The 20702-nt window shown below is 52.6% G+C and overlaps 2 protein-coding genes across 2 annotated transcripts in view; one reads left to right on the top strand and one right to left on the bottom strand.

Moving 5' to 3' along the window:
* Nucleotides 1–842: 842 nt before the first annotated feature.
* Nucleotides 843–15703, top strand: HRK (harakiri, BCL2 interacting protein). Its single transcript, XM_037156098.2, has 2 exons — nucleotides 843–1284; nucleotides 13802–15703. The coding sequence occupies exon 1, from the start codon at nucleotides 953–955 to the stop codon at nucleotides 1226–1228; it is 276 nt and encodes a 91-aa protein (XP_037011993.1). The 5' UTR covers nucleotides 843–952; the 3' UTR covers nucleotides 1229–1284; nucleotides 13802–15703.
* RNFT2 (ring finger protein, transmembrane 2) overlaps nucleotides 15690–20702 on the bottom strand; it is a 61088-nt gene continuing 56075 nt past the window's right edge. Inside the window, exon 11 of the mRNA XM_037156225.2 lies at nucleotides 15690–15792. Coding sequence (XP_037012120.2) covers nucleotides 15757–15792 — 36 coding nt within the window. The 3' untranslated portion in view covers nucleotides 15690–15756. The remainder of the gene's footprint in view (nucleotides 15793–20702) is intronic.

Below are 20702 nucleotides of genomic sequence, written 5' to 3'. Positions count from 1 at the left end.
CTTCCATAGGATCTCTGATGCCATTAAATAGGGATCGCTGCTAGAAACTGTAACTCTAGCAGTAAAATAATATTCACAAAAGACTCAGACAAAAATAAGTTTCCTTCTAGAAAGCCTCGGGTGAAGGTCTTTTCGGGTGCGAGCGAGGTGCGCGGACAGAGCCAGCCCGCGCGCCGCTCGGAGGCTAATGACCCGCCCCTCTAACCCCCACCCTGTCTCCGAAGCTTCCCCGCTGCGCAGAGGGCGCTGTGGCTCCCGCCGCGCAGCTCAGAGGAGGGTGGGGAGGTGTGTCGGGTGTGTTCAAATCCGGAGCCTACAGGTGCCTAGTCAGACCGGCAAGTAGGCAAGTTGGGTTGTATCTGGCCCTCTCATAAGATTTTGAACCAACCTACCTCCCCCAGACAAAACAATAGCCTCGGAATATTTTTGAATGGTACTACTGAATTCGGTATCAGCTTCATCCAAAACCGCAAACAAGCCTGCTTTCCTGGCCAAATCGGAACTGGAGCTGGATTCAGAAAAATAATGGAGAAAGCCTTTCCTGGCCCTCCACGCCTCCGCGGGGGTCCCCCGCGACCCCCTAAGCTTGAGACCTCCTCGTCCCGGAGCCCTGACGCGGCGCCACGCTCCTGGGCTCCCAAACAGAACACCCCCCTCGCTGCCGGCGCTGCTAGGGTTAAAAGTTACCTCTCGGTTTCTTCTGCCTGCAGCCCCCCTCCCTCCCGGGGCCGGATGATGTAACCCCCCTCCTCAGCCCTCCCCGCCCCCCTCCACCATGTGACACTTTAATTAATAATAGCGCCGTCAGCACAACAAACGCACAACACCGGGAGAAACTTGGTGTCCAGGGGAGGCCCCCGGCGGCTGGAGCGCGGCGGAGGCAGGCGCAGAGGCCGGAGGGAGAGGAGGCGAGGGGCGGCCCGAGCGCGGGGAGGGAGCGAGGCGAGCGGTCATGTGCCCGTGCCCCCTGCACCGCGGCCGCGGTCCCCCGGCCGTGTGCGCCTGCAGCGCGGGCCGCCTGGGTCTGCGCTCGTCCGCGGCGCAGCTCACCGCCGCCCGGCTCAAGGCGCTCGGCGACGAGCTGCACCAGCGCACCATGTGGCGGCGCCGCGCGCGGAGCCGGAGGGCGCCGGCGCCCGGCGCGCTCCCCACCTACTGGCCCTGGCTGTGCGCGGCCGCGCAGGTGGCGGCGCTGGCGGCCTGGCTCCTCGGCAGGCGGAACTTGTAGGAACGCGGGGCTTCTTGGTGGGGCCGGAGCCGAGACCCAGCCGGAGCAAGCAACAGGTACGCGAGCCAGCCAACGAGCGCCAGGGCGCGGCAGCTGGGGACTGGAGACGCTGGGCTGGCCTGGGAGCTGGAGAACAAGTTTGGCTTTCCTCCCTTCCCATCTCCTTCTTCCTCTGCTTTCTTCTCTCACAAGGATCTCCGTGTCCCTTCCATCCAGTCCCCATCTCTCCTTTCAAGTGTCAGGCCCACTGATTCTGTCCCCTTCTCTCCTTAGGCACATCTTGCCACTCCTTCCAGCGGGCTTTGGGAGGACTTCAGCCTCCACAATCCCCAGCAGCCCCTCAAATAAACACACAATACAAGTAAAAAGTGTGCTAGCTCTGACAACGTAGTTACAAGCCACTCCAGATAATTATAATCTATCGCTGTTTCCAGACAAGTCTCCCATCCTCTTCCAAGCCGCCTGGCGGTCCTAAGTCGCCACCGTCTCCATCACCTCCACTCCAAACGCGTTTCTCACTAAGTGTCACTTCCCCAGTTTCTGTTCCCCATTCTTCCACTCCCGGAGCGCATCTCACTTCTTCCTCCCCCTCCAGATTTCTGGCTGGCTGCCTTTCCCCCCTAAGGCCCGCGCACTTTGCAATTTTCTTTCGCTCTAGCAACTTCTCCGCTTCTTCTCCAGCGAGGTGCCCTGTTTAAAGGAGCGTGGCCCACCCTCCACCACACGACTGGAGCTGAGCTGGTGAAGGAGATGTCCCCGAAGTGGTCTTGGGATTTGAGGCTTTTAGGAAAACTCCATGGGTGAAAGAGCATTTGTCGAGCTCCTTCTAGGTGCTAGGCACAGTTTAGGAAGGACTTGTTTGAGAGCTTGCAGAAATGCTAGGCACTGCGCGGTGGAGGGGGTGGGAGCGAGTGGTGTGCCTAGTGAGGGGAGTGAATATTGAGCGCCTAATGTGTTTGGCACCCGTGGGAGAGAGGTTCTGATCACCTACTGTGCCCTAGGCCCTTGGGATTGGGGATTTATTGAGTATGAGCTGTGCCACTGGCACCGCGTTAGGCTCTTTGAGGGAACAAGTGTGAGGAACACCTTTTCGGATCATGGGATAGAGAGGAGAGCTGCAGAGAACGGGGTGGGGCGAATCAGGCTGAACCCACCATAGGTGGGTCCAAAGTGAAGGTCGGAGGTGAGAAAACCAGCGATACCGGGATGCCAGGACTCACGGATGCCGCTCGCTCAGGTCCCGGTCTAGTCCGGCTGGCGTGGTGCCCGCAGGCGAGGCCCAAGCGTCTGCGCCCTCGGGGAGAGGCGGCAGCCGGAGCGTAGGGGGTGGCAGCACCCGGGGAGCTGCGGGGGTGCGCGGGGTGTGAGTCGGGAGCGAGGGCGACAGATGTCGCGTGGGCCGGCGCAGCCCGGGCTCTGGCGAAGAGAGGTGCGCGTTTCGGGGCCTCCCTGCTCGACTCCTGGAAGTCCCATCGGCTGTACCCTCCGCCCCTCCACCCGGGGAGGGCCAGCCCTCCATCGGCCAGCAGCGGCCAGGCTACAGCTGCCAAATCCCAGGGGCGGGGAACAACATTCTGGACTGGGAGCAGGGAGGAAAAAAAAGGTGGGGGCGGGGGGGGGGGCGTCGAGAGACCCGAAGCCCAAAGCGTGGAATTTGGGACTTTAAAGGCAGAAAGAAGGTGGGGCGAGAGGGGAAGAGAAACGGGCATCGAGGCGGGGAAAGAAATGAAGGTCGACGGAGCTGGAGGAAAAAACCTGCCCGAAGAACAAGTGGGAAAGTGGGTTAGGAGGAAGGCAGGAAGCGAGGGTAACCCGTTAGAAATGGGGAGGAGGGTTCCTCCTGTCTTGGGGTCCAGGTGAGGTCTGGGAAGGCGCTCCCTTCCCGGGACAAGGCGGTGCGGGACGCTGGGCGTCCTGCCGGGGGCGGGGCGGGGGGCGAAGAACCCGGGGCCGGAGCCTCACAGGGTGTGCTCCCCGAGGCTGGGGGCCCTGGGGGCCCTACGGAGGAGGCTGCAGGCGGGGAGGGGGCTGGGGCCCGGGGGAAGGCCGGTGCAGCAGGTGAGGGGAGTGGAAAGGAGTTTCGCTGTTGCAGCGCCGGCAGATAACTGCCGCTGTAGTTTATTTCTCCTTCCTCATCCTGCTTCTGCCCTAGACTTCCGTGCCGCGTCCTGACTCCTGGCCACCCCCTCACCACACCCCTGGGTTCTCCTCCCGCCTGCTGCGTCCTGCCTGGGCGTCCCCAGCAGCCGCATCCTCCAGGGCTCTCCCGCCTGGGGTGCCCTGACCCCAGGATGCCCCTTTCATCCAGCGCCGCCCCTCACTCCCTCGGGGCTCTGGTAGGCTTGCGCACCACCCCCTTACTGCGCTCTGTCCCGGGGTCGCCATGCTCCAGCTCTCAGCCTTGGCCTCGCTCCCAGGGACTCCAGTTCTCTCCCCTCCCCAGTGTTCCTGGTGTGTGTGTGTGTGTGTGTGTGTGTGTGTGTGCGTGCGCGCGCGCGCGCGCTTTTGGCTTCATTGGGGGAACCCATCTTTCTCCGGCCTCTGGTAAGTTAGGCAGAAGTGGAAGGAAGTCCACAGGAGACAGACTGTTGGTTGGGTTCTGGGTGTGGTCCTCTCCACTTTTCCTGCCCTGCAGGAGAATCGGGAATGCTCAGAGGATACTTCGGGGGTTTCAGAGGAGCCCGAGTCAGCCACAGAAGGCATACAAGCCTCCTCTTAGGCTTTAAGGGTGAGCCGAGCTGTGTGCAGGACAACAGTTTCAACAGTCTCGTTTTGAGCCCCTGCTGTGAGCAAGCGATACTTTTCTCAGAAGTCATTATAACCCCCCCACTCAGTTTTCCCATATGTAAAATGGGGACAATTATAGTTCTCATGTATACATGTTGTCAAGAGGGGAAAATGAATTCATACACAGAAAGGTCTAGAACAGTGTCTGGAGCATGAGAAGGGGCTATAAAGGTGAGCTATCATGGATGGTTATGAATGCGCAGTTAACATTTTTCTTCCCCAGAGCAGGCAACATTTTGCCATAGTCATTGCCGCCAAGTCTACAGCATTCCTACCTGTCCTTTCGGGCATTAGGGGCAGATAAGCCAGGATAGTACAGTGGTTAAAAGCATGGGTTTGGGAATCAGAGGGAGCAGGATTGAAGTCCCAGCCCAGGAACTTGCTGGCAGTGTGACCTTGGATAAGAACCGTAACCTCTCTGAGCCTTCATCTGTACATTGGAGCCCCAGAGTTGTTGGGAGGGGGATGGGACAGCATCCACTTAAAGTGCCCAGAGCAGTGCCTGGGACTGAGCTCACCCAACAAAGGATGCTATGAAATGGCTAATGCCATTCTGATTGTTTCTAAGGGGAAACTGAGGCAGAAAGAGTCCACCTGAGTCATTCCAAAGGGTGAGAGGCAAAGTCAGAAATGGACCTGGAGTTTCTGTCTTTGAGGGCCCGCAGTGTATGTTCCCCCACCCCCACATGATATGGGGGGCAGCATGCAGGGGATGGGAAGTGACTGGGTAGCAAGCAGAGGGGGTGGTGAGCCTTGGATTCCTGTACTGGAGAGATTCCCTTGCTGAGAGAGCCTGGGGGAGGCTCCTGGGAGCTTGGGGAGGCCAGGAGGAGGATGGGTGTGATTTAACCAGTCACTGCTCTAAGATACAGGAGAGAGGGAACAAAAGATGCTTTATGGTGAGTGCTGGCTGGCTGAGGCGTGGGAGGGAGGGAGAAGTGTGCCTTGGGAGGGGGTGGGGAGGGACAGAATGGAGTCAAGAATCTGCCTGGGAGAGGGGGCCAGGGGTGAACAGAGTCTTGCCTTGGGACTGAGGAGAAGGGGAGAAAGGTGAGCTTTGCAGGGCCAAGAGGTGATGGGGGTCAGGGACAGGGAAGATAATGGGCCAGCAGGAGCCTGCTGTGATGAGTTAATGAAGGCCTGGCCAGCCAGGCTTGCTAACTGGTTCTTGGCAGGTACTTTGGGGATTAAGTGGTTAAACCTGGAGGCGCATCCCTCAGGCCTCCCTTCCAGCCCGCTGCACCCCTGCCAGCAAGAGCTTGAAAGCCTGGGCGAGGGGAGGGAGAGAGCAGAGCGGATGGAGACAGCTGTTGGGGAGGAACCCCCGGGGAGGGGCCAGATGTGCAGCCTTCCTGCCACATGGTCCCTGTCTGGAGTCACTCGCTCGCCTGGTGAGAGGCCAGGGCACTAGCGACTGAGCCGAGGATGTAAAAACCACCACATCCAGGAATAATTAAATACACCCCCAGATGTGGGCTGGGTGGGTCTGGCAGCTGCACCTCTGGTTTTTGAATAGTCAGCTTTTCGGATCTGCAGTGGGGGTAGGGAGGAGTGGATTGGGGGTCTTCTGTTTACCCCTGGTCATCATCACAGGGGATGATAGGACTGCCCCACAGAGTCCTTAGCCCCTGCCAACTTGCTCGTCACATAGTAGGTGCACGCTACGCAGTGAATACCTGAGTTGGTCAGAAACTAGACGAGACAGGTATTACTGTTTTCCAAGTTCAGCTGCTTTCACTTATTTACCTAGTGATTATTGAGCGCCTACTGTATGCAGGGCACAGTGGACACAGGAAGGACCAACTGCTCTCAAGAAGCCTACATTTTAGTGGGAAGAACCAAATGATTTTGTCAATAAAGATCATTTGGGTTACCATGGCTGCATAACCAATTACTCCGTAACTTAATGGCTTAAAACAACTACTTAATTTTGTTCATAATGTAGGACTAGGGCCGTACATTCTGTGGGGTGGGAATGCAGACCCGCGTAGCTGGGTAATTCTCTACTCCAGGCTGGCTGGGGGCTGGAATCCTGGGGGTGGGAGGGATCCTCATTTGCAAATCTGGCCGTTGATGCTGGATCGCCCACACGCAGCCTCCTCCTGTGGCCTGGGCTTCCCCACAGCATGGCTGCCGCCCGGGTACTGGATTCTGACACCGTGACTCAGAGCCCCAAAAGCAAACGTCTGGGGGAATGTGTGGGTAGCAGGTGGAAACCCTTTGGCCTTTTCTGACCCAGCTTCAGAAGTCACTTTGGTGAGAAGCAAGTGTTCAAGGAGGCTGGGATTAGATGCTACCCCACTGGTTGTAGGACAGATGTGGGCAGGAGATAGTGTTGTGGCCGTCTTTGTAGTATGCAGTCTAGCACAGATCATTTCAGAAAGTGCTGAGGGCTTTGAAGGTAATACTCGAAGGTCATGTCGTAGGGAGAGCCCATGGGACTCCCTACCTGCAGCGGTTAGGGGTGGTCACTGGGCAGGAAGGACAAGGGCATTGGTGCCCTGACTGACAAGAGGGAGCCAGCCCTGTGAAGGCCTGCAAGAAAGATGTGCTGGGAAGAGAGACCAGCACGCCCAGTGGCTTGGAGGCGAGACTTTGCACAGTGTGTCTGAGGAAGAGAAAAACCAGCAGCATGGCTAATGGCCTAACAACTTGGGGTGGAAGACGTCCAAGGCGTAGGCAGGGGCCAGATCAGGCCATGGTAGGGAGGCGGAGTTCTAAGCACAATGGGGGAGAAGGGGCTGGAGAGAAAACCAGGTTCGACGAGGCTTTCATAAGTCACGGGGTTCACAAATGCCTGCAGCCCATGAAGAGACACTTCATGAGAAGAGAGTTAGATGTGATGCAGTAGAGGGGCTACAACATCCCATCATCGTGGTCTGCAAACGAACTGAGCACCAGCTCAGAGCTGGGCACCAGGATGCAGGGCTGCAGAGCCAGTCCCAGCTCCTGGCTTTAGATGCTCCTAGACTTCAGGGATGGGAGGCCCTGGCTCTGACCCCCCAGCCTCCCAGTGGAAGTGAACTTGTTTACCTCCAGCCAGGATCCGAGAGGTCCTGGTCCCTACATTGATGATGCCCAAACCTCAGAATGTTGTGGATATTCTCTGGGAATCCATTGCCCAAGAAGTTTTGCCTTTCAACCCAGTAATTGTCCTCTCTCTCCCTCTGCCCTAAACAGGTGCCTCCACTGTTAGGTGGGGACCTCGGGTTTAGCTCGCCTCTGTGAGATGCAGCCTTTTATTCCTGCTGGATACCCCAAAAAGGGAAGCGCCTTTACTTCCCTGTGGGGAGAAAATTGGCTGCTCCATGGGGCCAACTTACCACTGGAACATCCAGCCCTTGTTCCACTGGCCATGGACTTGGGCAAGATGGAATTAAATGGCTTTGGGAAACTTTATGTAATATTTTTAAAAATCCTTTCTTTGATTACAAAAAAAATCGCACACTCATTATCCAATATTTGGAAAACGCTGAATAAAAGAACATTTTAGTCGATTGTTTTCCTTTCAGTACCCATTGTTAACGTTTTGATTGATTTCTTCCCATTCTAAAAATGCACGGATAGGTACTTTAGCAAATGGAATCACTCCAAATACAGCCTCTGAAACTGACATTTTCGTTCTCATAAAATTTCCCACGCTTTACGTTTTCTCTGACGCACTTCCTAGACGCTGCCCAGGGCTGTGTCACTCGGCTGTTCCGTCCTTCAGCCTCCCAGTCCGCTCCTGCTGGGCATTTTCCCTCATGTCCAGCGTGACAACATCCTCATGTAGAACTCTTTGGGCCTATTATTACGCTGGTTTTCTTAGTAATGCCTATAAGTGGAGCTTCGATAGCAAAGCCTGTGTAAACATTCTTTCCTCAAAACGCTTGTCTGAAGAGGATAAAGTCTTGTGCTCAAGGTCCACAAGGGCCTTCTAGACAACCGTTGTCCTTGGTGCTCGTTCCTCACGCATGTCACTGACCTCTGTACATAGTGTGGTTATCTGCTTGGCCCTTGAGTTGGGTCTTCCCACGCTCGGCTGAATCCGTGTTGACCTTTCGTGGAATGTTCTTCGTGGATGGCGTCTCTAGCCATTGTTGGAGTGCCTATGAGGACAGATGACTCCTTGTGTGCCCATCCAACTTCAGCAAAAGGCTCCGAGTCACAGCAGTGCCACCAGTGTTTGGAGAGCATCCCTGCCTGCTTGGCTGTACCTGTCATTATGTACCGTGTTCACCTGATATTCTTGGGTCTAGCACATGGCACTTAATAAATACCACAGGATGCTAACCCACTGATGATGGGGGAGCTTGACAAAGTGGCTTTAGAGGGGGCGTCTTCAGAGAGTGGGGATGTGTCAGAGGCAATGTGATTCACAAATGATTTGAAATGTTTTAACCTGTTGGCACACAATGGGCCTAATTCTTCAATTCTTGATTCAGAAAATTTAACCACTGGTAACATCATTTATCTTATTCATTCAGATTAAGTGCTGAGTCGGGATAGCTGGGTAGAAAGTGGGACGACCTTTGGAGTGAGGCTGATTTCCAGATTAGGTCCCGATCTGTCACTGACCGGTTGTATGACAGTAGGCCTGTCCCTTTACTCTCTGAGCAGCACGAGGTACATCACCGATATTCAGAAAGTAGTAAATGGTAGCGTTGTTCTTATCTGGTGTGAAATTCAGTCCATGGGCCCATATTTATGGTATGGTGGGAAAGCATAGGGGACTTTTCTGAGCCTTTTGCACAAAGCAGTTGCTAATTCTGCCTCTCCTACTCTGGTTTACCGACAGCCTGCTTAAGCCACTGTAGCAGGGCTGGGAGCACCTCTGGGACTGGACTTCTCAACGTGGGTGACTTATAAGGGTGCCAGCCAAGTCTGTTTTGCCCATCACTATATTCTAGCACTTGGTGTGGTGACTAGCACAGTGTGGTCACCCACTAACTACTGAATGAATGAATGAATGAATGAATGGATGAATAATGGGTGAATTTGTGGACTCACCGAGGAATTTGGGAACCCCCAGAAATTACACATATAATTTGGCTGATGTTACCTATCTTATGCGCACACATGTCCAATTTTAAATAAACAAGGTCATGCTGTTTTTGCCATTTCGTGACCTGCTTCCCCACCACCCCAGCGAAAGTAGGTTGCTGAGATCTTCCCAGGTCAACGAGGAGAGGAAGCTGAACAGTGTCCCGTTGTCTGGTGGACCACAGTTTTCCTTACTGGGTCACCTCCCTAGGGACATTTATGCTGTTTCCTATTTTCTGATAGTATACATGAGGTTTAAGGAACATTCTTGTTTAGACAACTTTGCAAAAAAAAGTGAGGTTCCTAGAGGTGACGTTGTCGGATCAGAGAATGCACATGTTCTAACGTAATACGTACAGCAAGGTTACTGTAGGAGGGGTCTGCCAGTTGGACCGGGTGGCCGTCTTTGTGGAGCTACCGCCTCCCAGTTCAGGACTCACCCTTCCAGAGTCAAGTCTGCTTGGCATTCAGGCACCACCTGCGGTAACTTCCTAGTAGGTGGGAGCTGCGGGTTCTCTGGTCGGCTGTATGGGATCAGTAACTATTCAGGATAGCATTGATAACTACCGACTGACAGCACTGATAACTACTCATTGATAGTATTGATAACTACCCACCGATAATGATGATATTCACGGATAGACTCATAATAGCATTGATAACTATTCACTGATAGCATTGATTACTATTGAGATAACAAGGGGCTGGACAGAGGGGAGCAAATGGCCCCCGATTTTCTTACACACGCAAACCAACCTTCTGCTCCTCTAGCCCCCTCGCTCGCCCCACCCTTCTCAGACCCAGCCTCCTAACTGGGGGGGCATGAGCTACACAACAGACACAGACCAGAGCCGTCTTCTCTCTCAGAAGATTCTACACCTGTCGAACTTTGTCCCCCTTAGTCTTAGGCACCAGGACTGACCCCTGGTGCCATCTGAACTCCATGGGCAAAGTCAACCCACTGAAACCAAAGGTGGAAGGGTGGGGAAGTTGTCGCCATAATTCATGGGCTCACTTACTCTCGTTCAGCATGTTGAATTGAGCACTTACTATGTCCAGGCATTATGCTGGGCTCCGGGGACTGAATGATGGGGTGCGGAGAGACATGGTGGCTGTAAATGCACAGGAAATTTTCCGGGAGGGTTAGGGGTAGGTTAAAGGGGGCTTTCCTTTTATTTTTATATCCTCTTGTTTGAATTTGTGACATCAGTTGTGCGAATAGCCAAGAGCAAAAATAAGTTTTTTTAAATTAAAAATTGTGGCCTCTTAGGAGAGAATGCAAGAGTGCAGCCTCTTCTCAGTTAGAGGAGAGAGGGAGTGAGCCTCCCGCTCCATCTAATGTGGGGGCAGCAGGGTTCAGGGATTGGGCTGCCTGCCTTCAGTGCCCAGATGCAGCCCGGGGGGTGCAGGGCCTCTAAGTCTCTCCTTCTCCCCCTCCCCCTCTGCCCGCCTGCACCCTCCATTCTGTGGTGAAAAGTGGAAATGGGACACCTTCTAAAGGGGTTTCGTGAACCTCTTCGGTCAGGAGCTTTGGTTGTGAGTCAGACTGGAGAAAGTTCTTTATGAGCCAAGTTTATGGGAAAACATCCCGGGGCAGGACAGTGGCACACAGGGGGCCGTAGACTTAAGGTTTTGAAAATGGTTGAAAATTGTACAGCTATTACTTGCTCCTTGGGGGGGAAAAACACCACCCAAACAAAAACTATACAGCAGTAAAGCATAGGAAGTAAAACACCATTTATCCCCCACAGTCAAAGTATGTAATAATGATAACAATAACAACAGATGCAGACCTATGTGCTGGATTTCTAAGTACCTCACATACAATAATACTTGTAGCCTCTCCCCTTTTCCATAAAAGAAAACTGAGGCCCAGAGAGGCTAAATAACTGGTCAGAAGTCACACAGCTTTTACGTGTCTGAATCAAGATCCCAACCCAGGCTCCAAAGTCTGTGTGTGGGGGGTTATTTTGTTTTTTTTGTCTTTGATTACTATTGTTTTTTGAGAGAGAGCCAGAGGGGAGGGAAGGGAGGGAGAGAGAGGGAGAGGAACATCTATCCGTTGCCTCTTGTACACACCCTGACTGGGGACCGAACCTGCAACTTAGGTATGTGCCCTCACTGGGAATCAAGCCTATGACCTTTTGGCTTAAGGGACAACGCTGCAACCAAGTGAGCCACACCAGCCAGGGCCAGTGTCTGTGATCTTAACTGTTACAGTATTCTGCTTCTCTGCCACACAGTCATTTATATGGAGGTATACACACACACACACACACGGTCATCACTGGGAAAATGAGCTGGGACCGTGCTGCTTGGTCGTTTGCTCTTTTCGGTTAAGAATCACAGCCATCCTCCCGTCTCAGCGTACTTAGGCCTGCCTGCTTCTAACAGGCACGTAGCTTCATTTGCTGCCCCGGCCTCCTACTGATGGGCACATGGACTGTTTCTAAATTGTCACCCTTACCAATAAAGGAGAGAGCATCCTGGAACACATTTTTGTGACTACTTATGTGGGCTAGGTCCCTAGCCTAGGGTGTCTAAGGCAAGATCCCCAAAAATGTATGAACAGGCCCACTCCTTTTTGGGGAACGTGGGGACATGGTGCCTGCTGGCCGTGCGGTGGTGTGTGTCACTGTGGACACCAACCTGTGAAAGGACATGGCATTTCATCCAGGTGGCACCTGGAACTCTCAGAGAGACAGAGTCGGGCTCAATGACTTACAGGTAGGAAAAGTGTAAATCGGTTGCTGGTCCTACCTAGTTTTACAAGAAATGCCATTCCTTTGTAGATGGAGCTGATCACAGCTTTAAAAATACCATTTCTCAAAAAAAAAAAAAACCCACAGTTTCTCTCACTTCTCCTGATGCCGTTGTTATTTTCCCGTCATCACGTGCATTCAAGTCACGTATGGACACAACCTTCAGGTGTGAAGTTGCTGACTCAGACCCTCGAGACAGTCATCCAGTGCAGGGGTTGAGGTCCAGGGTGGCTAATGCTGATGGCGAGGCCTGTGTTTATGACACACCTCTTCCTTGCAGTCACCTGTATTGGTTGGGGTCCAAGTAAGAGGCAGAGAGCACCCCCAAACTGAGTAATCAGAGGAGAATTTACCAGAGTGCAGGCAGGGCTTAGGAAGTCAGTGAGGGAGAATACAGACCATACTTACTGCCAGGCTGGCCACACCCCTTCACCTGAAGGGCTAAGGGGAGGATGTGGCACCTAGAGCCAGAAGGGGTCTGGAGTAGAACCAGAGAGCTGCTTGCTAGTCACTGACAGATCCTGCTGCCCTGTTACTGCTTTCCATTGACCAGGCCTGGCAGGAAGCCAGAAGCCCAGAGAACCTGTTGGTGCAGTTCACACAGGTCAACGTCCTGGATTTCTTCCAATTTGGAGGAACTGCAGTGATCTCTCTCCCACTCTCTCTTCTAAACCACTTGGTTTGCATGTACTTACAGGGCAGTTCTTATTCCACCTGCTTTAGAATAATGTGTGAAATGGTTTTTATCTCCTCTGTTAACTTGCAGCTCCTGCTAACTCTCCAGACTCATCTCTCCACCTCCTCCTCCCTCTTCTCCATGTCCTTCTGATATAATTCACTTGCCATAAAAATCCACCCTTTTAAAGTACACAAGTCCATGCAGACAGAAAGTCTCTGAAGATTTGTGTCTTTTGGACATTTCATTTAAGTAAAATCCTACAATATTTGTGCTTTCATGTCTGGCTTCTTTCTTTTAGCGCAATGTCTTCAAGATTCATGGATGTTGTAGCATGCAGTGTCAGTACTTCATTCCTCTTCGTGGCTGCATAATAGTCCATTGTATGGACATACCCCATTCTACTTATCCATTCATCAGTTATTGGACATTTAGGTTGTTTCCACTTTGGGGCTGTTATGGGTAATGCTCCTATGAACATTTGCGTGCAAGTTTTTGTGGGAGCATATGCTTTCAATCTCCTGGTGATGTGCCGTTTTTGCTGCCTTGTCTGGAGAGCCACATCTTATCCTGGCTAATTCCTTGGGCTCTGTCCGTCCTCAGCAGGGGTCTGCCTCCTTCTCTAAGGAGCTTTCTCTGACTCCCCCTCTCCCTCATGGGCTCCCTGTCCTCTGGGCTCCTAGAGCCCATGTTTACCCAGATCACACGCTTTTCACAGCATATAACACCGTCATGATCAATGTCTTCCATCTCCCTCTGTCAGCCCCTGAGCCCCTCAAGGGCAAGACCTATGTCACTGGCTCTGTCACGCTTAGTATGGTGCATGGCCTGTTTGGCAATGAATGGATGGATGGATGGATGAATGAATGAACAAGAGCAGAGACCATCCTGCAAAGCCTGCCTTGAATATGGATCTATGAATTGAATAGACAAAGACCCTGTCCCTGACCTGGAGGGGCAAAAAGGTAGCGTGGCAATGCAGTCTCTTTTCTAATCATAGAAGATGCCAGTGTAAACACTAAGGCCTGAAAATGGGGTGGGGTAGGGGTGTGCGCCCAAATGTGTGTTTAGGGAAGGCTGCTATGTGGACAGCGCTCAGGGTGGGGAGCCCTAAGACTAGTTTTGGGGGAACCTTCCCTTCAAGAGCAGAGCTTGGCATCTGGCAGCTCTGACCCCTCCCCTTTCCCTCCTGACGGGCAGCTCTGACCCCTCCCCCTTCCCCTCCTGACAGGCTGGTGGTGCAGAAGCCTAAGGCACTGACGTCATCCCTACTGGCTGTCTGCACGTGACGACTGACCGAAACACAAATCCTTATTTCTGCAGGTTGGTGAAAACCCTGTGTCCTTGGAGAAAGCTGGTTGCCGTTTTCCCGAGGGGGAGCCCAGAGCTTGAAAGGCGGCGGTTGGCACTTCGAGAAGGAAGTGGAGAATAAAGACAGCGCCTGGAGCACTGGAGCAAAGCGGAATGGGACTGGGGAAGCCCTCTGGATACCCAGCTGCAGAAACAAACACCCCGATGCTATTTACATACAGCTCGCTCTCTATATATAAAAAAGAAAATATGAATATTGCTACTCAGTGCATGCCTTGTTGAGGACGTGGTCCCCTCCCTTCTCTGCACCTCCCGATGTGAACTTGACTCTTTCATGCCTGGGGCACCAGAAGAGAGATGCCTACCGCCTACTGAGAAAAGTCACCGAGACTGGTGGGAATTAGCCTCAGAGCCGACCAACCACCTGGGGAGGGATGCTGGCGGAGTGAGAGGTGAAAGGGCAAAGGGCAAAATAGAAAAAAAAAAAAGTGAGGAGGACTCGCTGGAGGCCAGTGTGCAGGGGCAGTCTGGGATACTTCTGTTTCCAAGTCGTGACCAGTCCCAGCCTCTCTCTCTATCCCTGAGATAGACAGCTAGTCCCAGTGTCCCATCAGGACAAATTGGATTCCCCCCTGCCAATCTGCTGTTTCTGGTGCTTCACGTCAACTTTGCTGGTGCTAAGCGTGTTTTTGCTGGTGCTGCTTTGGCATTCTGTTGCCAGACCTGCGAGGCCAGGGGACAAGAGGGATTTCAGTTTGCTGTTTCAAATTCTTTTTTTCTAAAGGGACAAGGGGAAAGTGCTACTGGAGAGTCTCTTCTCTTTATATGGGGACGAATGTCCAGAGGTGTGTGGGAGAAAACCTTGAGGTCCGGGCGGGAGGAAGGGCGTGATGACTATGAGGTGGAACACTGACCTCATATATGACTTGTTTGCTGTCTCTTCCACCCCCTGAAAAAGTATCCTGGGAGTTCAGCCCACAGCCTCCTCTATTCCCCGAGGGAATTTCAGGGATTAGGTTTTATGGATTAAAGAGCTAAGAAATGGCTACGCTCTAGTCAAGGGTAATTTATAAGCAAGGTACGTTGGGGGAGGGCATGGGTCATTTAAATGAAATGCACCAGCATCTCACTGACAGAGGGTCTCATTGTAAGCACCTCCCCCAGTAAGCTCCTATTTTCAGAACTTTCTAGAAGGGCTAAAAACAAAAAGATGTGTGCTGGACTGAGACTTGGCTGCAAAGGTCATTCTTCAGGGAATGATTATTTTTTTTTGCTTTCATTTTTAAAAATCCAACAAAAACAGGTATTATTTCTCTGTGTGGAGTATCACACTGCCATTTTCAAAGCTGAGATGGCGAGGGGCCAGGCTGCGGGTTGAGTCACTCCGCAAGGCTGGGTTTGCAGGTCACCACCCGGTACCCGTGGCCAGGGCGTCTCCTGGACTGGTGGAAGGCGCCCTTCTAGTTCCAAGAAGCGGCAGAGGGATGGGCTGCTGTTAACACTGACAGGGGGCTGAGTGGGAATCATTCCCTACAGGCTGGGCTGAAAATTTCCAGGTCCCTTATGGGTGCAGCACTTGTTACTGCTGCAACCTGGGAGCTATCTTTCTTAAAAAAAAATCATGCCTGATGTTTTCATAAAGTAACCCTTTAAAGAAAAATGCAACGCAAACTGCTGAAGGTGAGGGCAACCTCCTGCCCCCCACCCCCAGACTCATTTCCCTTCTTCACTGGAGTGTCCCCCGCCCCCCACTGTTAGGGTTACAGGGGATGGGTGTGTAGGCATGGTCTGTCTGCAGAGAGTAGCAGGCGACATCTGCACCCCCCCCCACACTGCCCTGCCACCTACTTAGAGACGGCGAATTAATTAGAAGGATATGAAATACAGCCTCTGCTTTTATTTAGGCACCAGGGTCCAGCTCACCCCTTTTGCGGGGAGAGGTTTTTCATTATTATAGTTGTACGTGATCACAGGCTGCACCAGAGTGGGGACATGCCGACCACCTAGAGCAGAGAGGGGAAAGGGGAAAGGTCAGAGAATCCCTTTTTCAACCGTTCAACCCTGACTTGCCTCCTAGCTCATGACTTTTCTGCCGGAGGATCCAAGCTCCAAATGCGGGGGCTGGCGTTTGGGGCAGTTTTGATTTCAATGAAGCCACTTTGCTGAGAGAACGGGGCACCCATGACCTCCGGGTGGAGCTTTGCAGCCAAGTCCCTTGTACATACTCTCTTGTATTATTAGAAACCGTGTATTTATCTAATCCTGGTTTTTTCTTGCACATCATTAATTTGAGTGCACTTCTCAACTGCCCCAATTTTTGACAAGGGGTTGTTTTTAATGCTTGTTTTTATATGAGATTTGACTTCTTGACGGACATTTGTATTAGGAAATTGAAGCATGACATATGTATAGATTGCCTCCCCCGTCTCTCCTGTTGCATTACTTGGATTGCATGAGATAGTGGGGTGGTGTTTTTCTTTTAAAAATAATATTTCCACAGTGTGCAAAGTGCTGGCACTATGTCCCCCTCCCCCCCTTTTCTCCGGCTGCCAAGGAGTCATTGATTTTGATTAGTTTCACTGCAGAGCGTCTGTGAAGAGAGAGGGAGGGAGGGAGGCTTTGAAATAAATTTTAAAAAAGACCTCGTATCGGGTTTCAGCAGACTGCAGTGTGCGAGTGTGCGTGTGTGTGTGTGTGTGTGTGTGTGTCCAGGCTTGTGAGATCACTGTTTAGGTAGCTCACTGCATAATGAGGTGAGGAGTAAACGGAAGGACCTCCTCCTGAGGGTGGGTTGCTCTCAGAGGCCGGGGGTCCAGGGGCCATGGGGACTGGAGTCCCCTGGGACTGCAACGTCCCAAAGCAGATCCATTCCCTTCTGGAAGCTTCTCTCCCCTGCCCCAAGCTCCTCAGAACAATAGGATCTCCTTTCCCCTTTGCAGATTTGGGGTTCCATTTCCAATCCCATTTGGCGTAGATGCAGCCCGAGTAACAGGTTTCTTGGGGGGAGCCCGTGTGCCGCTTTGGCTGCTGTCCACGGTCCTGGGCCGTGAGCGTCTCGGGGAACCCGGTTCCTGTTTCTTCCTCTTTCCTTGGGATGCTGGAGACTTCTTTGCCACCCCTCCCAGTGTCTCATGTTACAGTTCTTTTCTACTTTGATGGCGGATGGTGATTGAAAGGATACTGTCACAGAACAATGGGGCTGTGGCTTTGATGTCACAATTTATGTAGCTGATCTTATGTTCTCTTATTTTATTATGTTTCTGACAGCGATAAAAATATCTCCTCGCTGTGAAATGGGGGGAGGGAGTCCCTCTCTGATGCCACATAAGCATCTTCTGGTGACACTGGTTTGCCATTGTGGACTTGCTGAATGTTCAGCTGGTATTAGAAGCTGCAGTGACCAGAACATGGGTTTTGTTCTTCTGTGTTGATATCAGCTCCTGTTCTGAATGTTCCCTTAAGTGCCCCCAGGCCTCTCAGGGGGTCTGAAGCTTTTGGGGGGGCGCTATATGGGGGACAGGCTAGATTCCCTGGCCTAGGCCCATGGGAGCTGATAGAGGAAATTGATATCAAAGTGTGTCCTTTTAAAGCTTAAACCGAAAGTTTCTTTTCGAAATTTTAATTCATTCCTTCAACACCTGTTGATCGAGTGCCTACAGCGTGCCAGGTTGTAGAATCCCATTTGGGGAGAGACTCACTTATTCATCGCGTAGGGGCAGCCCCGCATAGAACAAATGCGACATGTCCCTTCCCAGTCTGGTTCACAGTTTTTAACAGATTTGTCAGGTCATTGCTATGACCCCAAGCCTCGCTGGCAGATTGTTCTAGAGTATGTATATTTACAGAGCGCCACACACTATCATGAAGGCAATTAAAAAGCCTGCAATCTCAGCTCATTCCCAGCTCGGAGGGACAGACCACTGCTGCTTCACACAGGAATGGAATGAGAGCCGCCATTCAGGGGGTGCGCCTCACCCATTCCCCCCATCCCTTAGGCCTCACCCCACTCTGGAAGACGGAACTAGTACCATTTCCAAGTTACAGTGTAGGAAACTGAGGCTCAGAGAGTGAAGTGGCCGAGCCAAGATGTGGACGCAGGTCTGTGTGGCGCCCTGTGAATGCTGGATTCCTTCCTGAGCTGGTTCCAAGGCATTGGTTCAAGGGCAAGCCCAAGCTAGGGGCCCAGCAGGGAGCAGGGAAGCCTGAGTCAGGTTCACTGCCAGTAGTGTTGCATTTAGGGACACCGCGGGGCGGGCTGGATGGTTTAGTTGGGGTTTTATGTATTCGTCCCCTGCCCTTTGTGTTCCTGGTTTCTGTCAGGTGCCTGGGAGGAATTTCTAATTTGTAAACAGGGCCTGTCTGACTCACTTCCTAGGACATGGGAAGCTTTTCTGACCTCCTTCCTGTCCCCTCCCCAATGTGATCCCCAAGTTCCTCCCAAGGTCTTTTGCACTGTAAGCGCCCAGGAGCCTGTGTTGTGGTGGGGACGGCTGTGGGGTGATGGGAACCTCGGCGGGGCCTCTGGCTCAGTCAGAGAGGCAATAAGCTTGGGGACATTCTGTTCTGGGTTCTGCCCTTGCCGGGTCGTTTGCTCTTTTGTAAGAGGAATTTCGTACCTTGGAGACGCTTTGTACATATTTGTAATGACTTTATTAAAAAACTGGTTGTGCACTTCCAGCTACAGGCCTTGGTGTTTTCATTGCCTTGTGGAAGGCTGGTCCCCAAAGACTGTGGGAGGATCTGGCTGCGCACCCCTCCTTCCCAGGGGCAGAAAGAAGGTCACACGCTCACCTCCCTCCTGTCTCGTATTTCTGAGAAGCTCCCAAGGGGAGGGTTGGCCTAAACAGTACCCTTGGACTGGGCAATGGGTTGGGGGAACAGGCCCAACAGTTCAAGTTCAAGGTCATGCACAAAACCATGACTGACTTACGTATGCCATCATCATGTAGATAAACCAATGAGCCTGCACACTGATACTCCAACTATGGGCAGATGGGCCATTCTGGGGAGGTACTGTCACCTGCAATTACCTGGTCTCAGTGAGAGGCACCGAAACACCAAGTTCTAGTCTTTCCCTAGGAATAGGGTGTTGAGAACAAGTTGTTTTTCTAGATAACAGATCCCTTTTTTTCTTTAGAGACCAACCTCTCCCCAACTCTCATGAGCTGGTTGTGCCGTTAATGCTGGATCAGTCCAGGAGCCTCAGAATGATGGAGGACTCTGTCCTCCTACACACCTCTGCTCCCCCCTCCTGGGCTCAACACCCCGCCCAGGGAACACACTAAGGAGTCAACCTCCGACTCCTGCGGGAGCGCTGGGGAAGCAGCAGGTCTCTGCTGGTCCCTGGGGAAGCTGGCAGGAGAACCTGAGCGCCACACGTGACCCGACCGCCTGGAAATCAGGTCGCCTTGGAGGGAACAGCACCAAGGGCTGGAGAGACGGGGCCCTAACACCGTCCCTGGGGCCCCCGACTCCAGCGCAACTGGAGGCCTATCCCATCACGAACAACAAATCAAGTCCTTCTATTTAAGCTGTGTCCGAAGTGGTTTTCAGGACTGCGACCGAGAAGCTCTGCCTGACGATGTGTTTGTGGTGGCCCCATAATGCTGCCCCGTGAGACATGTACTGTCACCTAGTGCTGTCACAGTTGACACTTGAACGACTCGGGTGTGAACTGAGCGGGTCTACTTCCATGCGGGTATTTCTCTGTGCTATGGTGTCCCTTCCTTGTGGCCGTCTTAGTAACAAGCTCTTATTTCTACCTTACTTTATGATAAGAATACGGAGTACAGTGTATAATACATGTAACAGGCAAAATATGTTCATCGATGTTTGTTACTGGTATCCCCATCAATAGTAGGCAATTAGTAGTTAAGTTTAAAATTTTTTTTTCTTTTTAGACATAGGGGGAAAGGAGGGAGAAAGAGAGGGAGAGAAACATCGGTGTGTGAGAAAAACATCGACTGGATGCCCCTTGCAGGCCCCCACTGGGGACACAGCCTGCAACCCAGGCATGTGCCCTGACTGGGAATCAAACCAGCGACCTTTTGGTCTGCAGGCCGGCATTCAACCCACTGAGCCACACCAGCCAGGGCTGTAGTTACTACGTTTTGGTGGAGTCATATATGTAGATTTTTGACTGCATGGAGGGCGTTGGCACCCTGAACCCATGTTGTTCAAAGGTCAACTGCAATTTACACTTTAATTTTTTAATCCTTGCCAGAGGACATTTTTTCACCTCTTTTAGAGAGAGAAGAAGTGGGGGTTAGGGGTGGGTGGAGAGAGGGAGAGAGAGAGAGAGAGAGAGAAACATCAATTGGCTGCCTTCTCAGACACACCCCAACCGGGAATCGAACCTGTGACTTTTTGTTCTATGGGATGATGCCCCCACCAACTGAGCCAGACCAGCCAGGGCTGTAATTTACGTTTTAAATTTTGGTCATGACCCGGCACCTGGAAAACCCTTCTTACACCAGCCTCTACATCCCAGGCCCAAACGGCCTACAGTTAACCCCTGTGCTGGGCGCTGTAGGGGCCGCAGCCACCTGTCTTCCGCCAAATCTGTGTCCTGTCCTGTACCCTGTGTGCTCCGTGGCACCCGGCACCTTCCAAGGCTTGGGGCTGCCCTGCTCCCACCCTGACACCGCCCCAGGCAACCCAGTGCCAAAGACAGAGCACAGGGGTCAAAGACCTCGGGGTGGGGCCAACTCTCAGATGCCACAGACACTCCAGAGACCCCGTGGGACCCAGCTGAGGAGCCACTTGTCCGGAAGGCTCCCTCTTGCTTGCCCCCTTCTCCTTCCCTCTCCCGTTTCACTCACCCCCTTGCTGGTTAACCCCAGAGCCAATTTCTGAAAACGTCACCTGCCACTCGGTGGGACTGCTTTGGGGAGATGCAGCGTCAGGGGGTCAC

The sequence above is a fragment of the Artibeus jamaicensis genome, unplaced genomic scaffold (assembly GCF_021234435.1).
Source record: "Artibeus jamaicensis isolate MK-2021 breed Jamaican fruit bat unplaced genomic scaffold, CSHL_Jam_final contig_525, whole genome shotgun sequence".
NCBI classification, from domain to species: domain Eukaryota; kingdom Metazoa; phylum Chordata; class Mammalia; order Chiroptera; family Phyllostomidae; genus Artibeus; species Artibeus jamaicensis.
Note: the sequence above shows the minus strand (reverse complement) of the source record. Positions and strands in the feature narration are given on the sequence as shown.

Coding starts and splice junctions, on each gene's coding strand:
- HRK (XM_037156098.2), top strand. CDS start 953: ATGTGCCCGTGCCCCCTGCACCGCGGCCGCGGTCCCCCGGCCGTGTGC.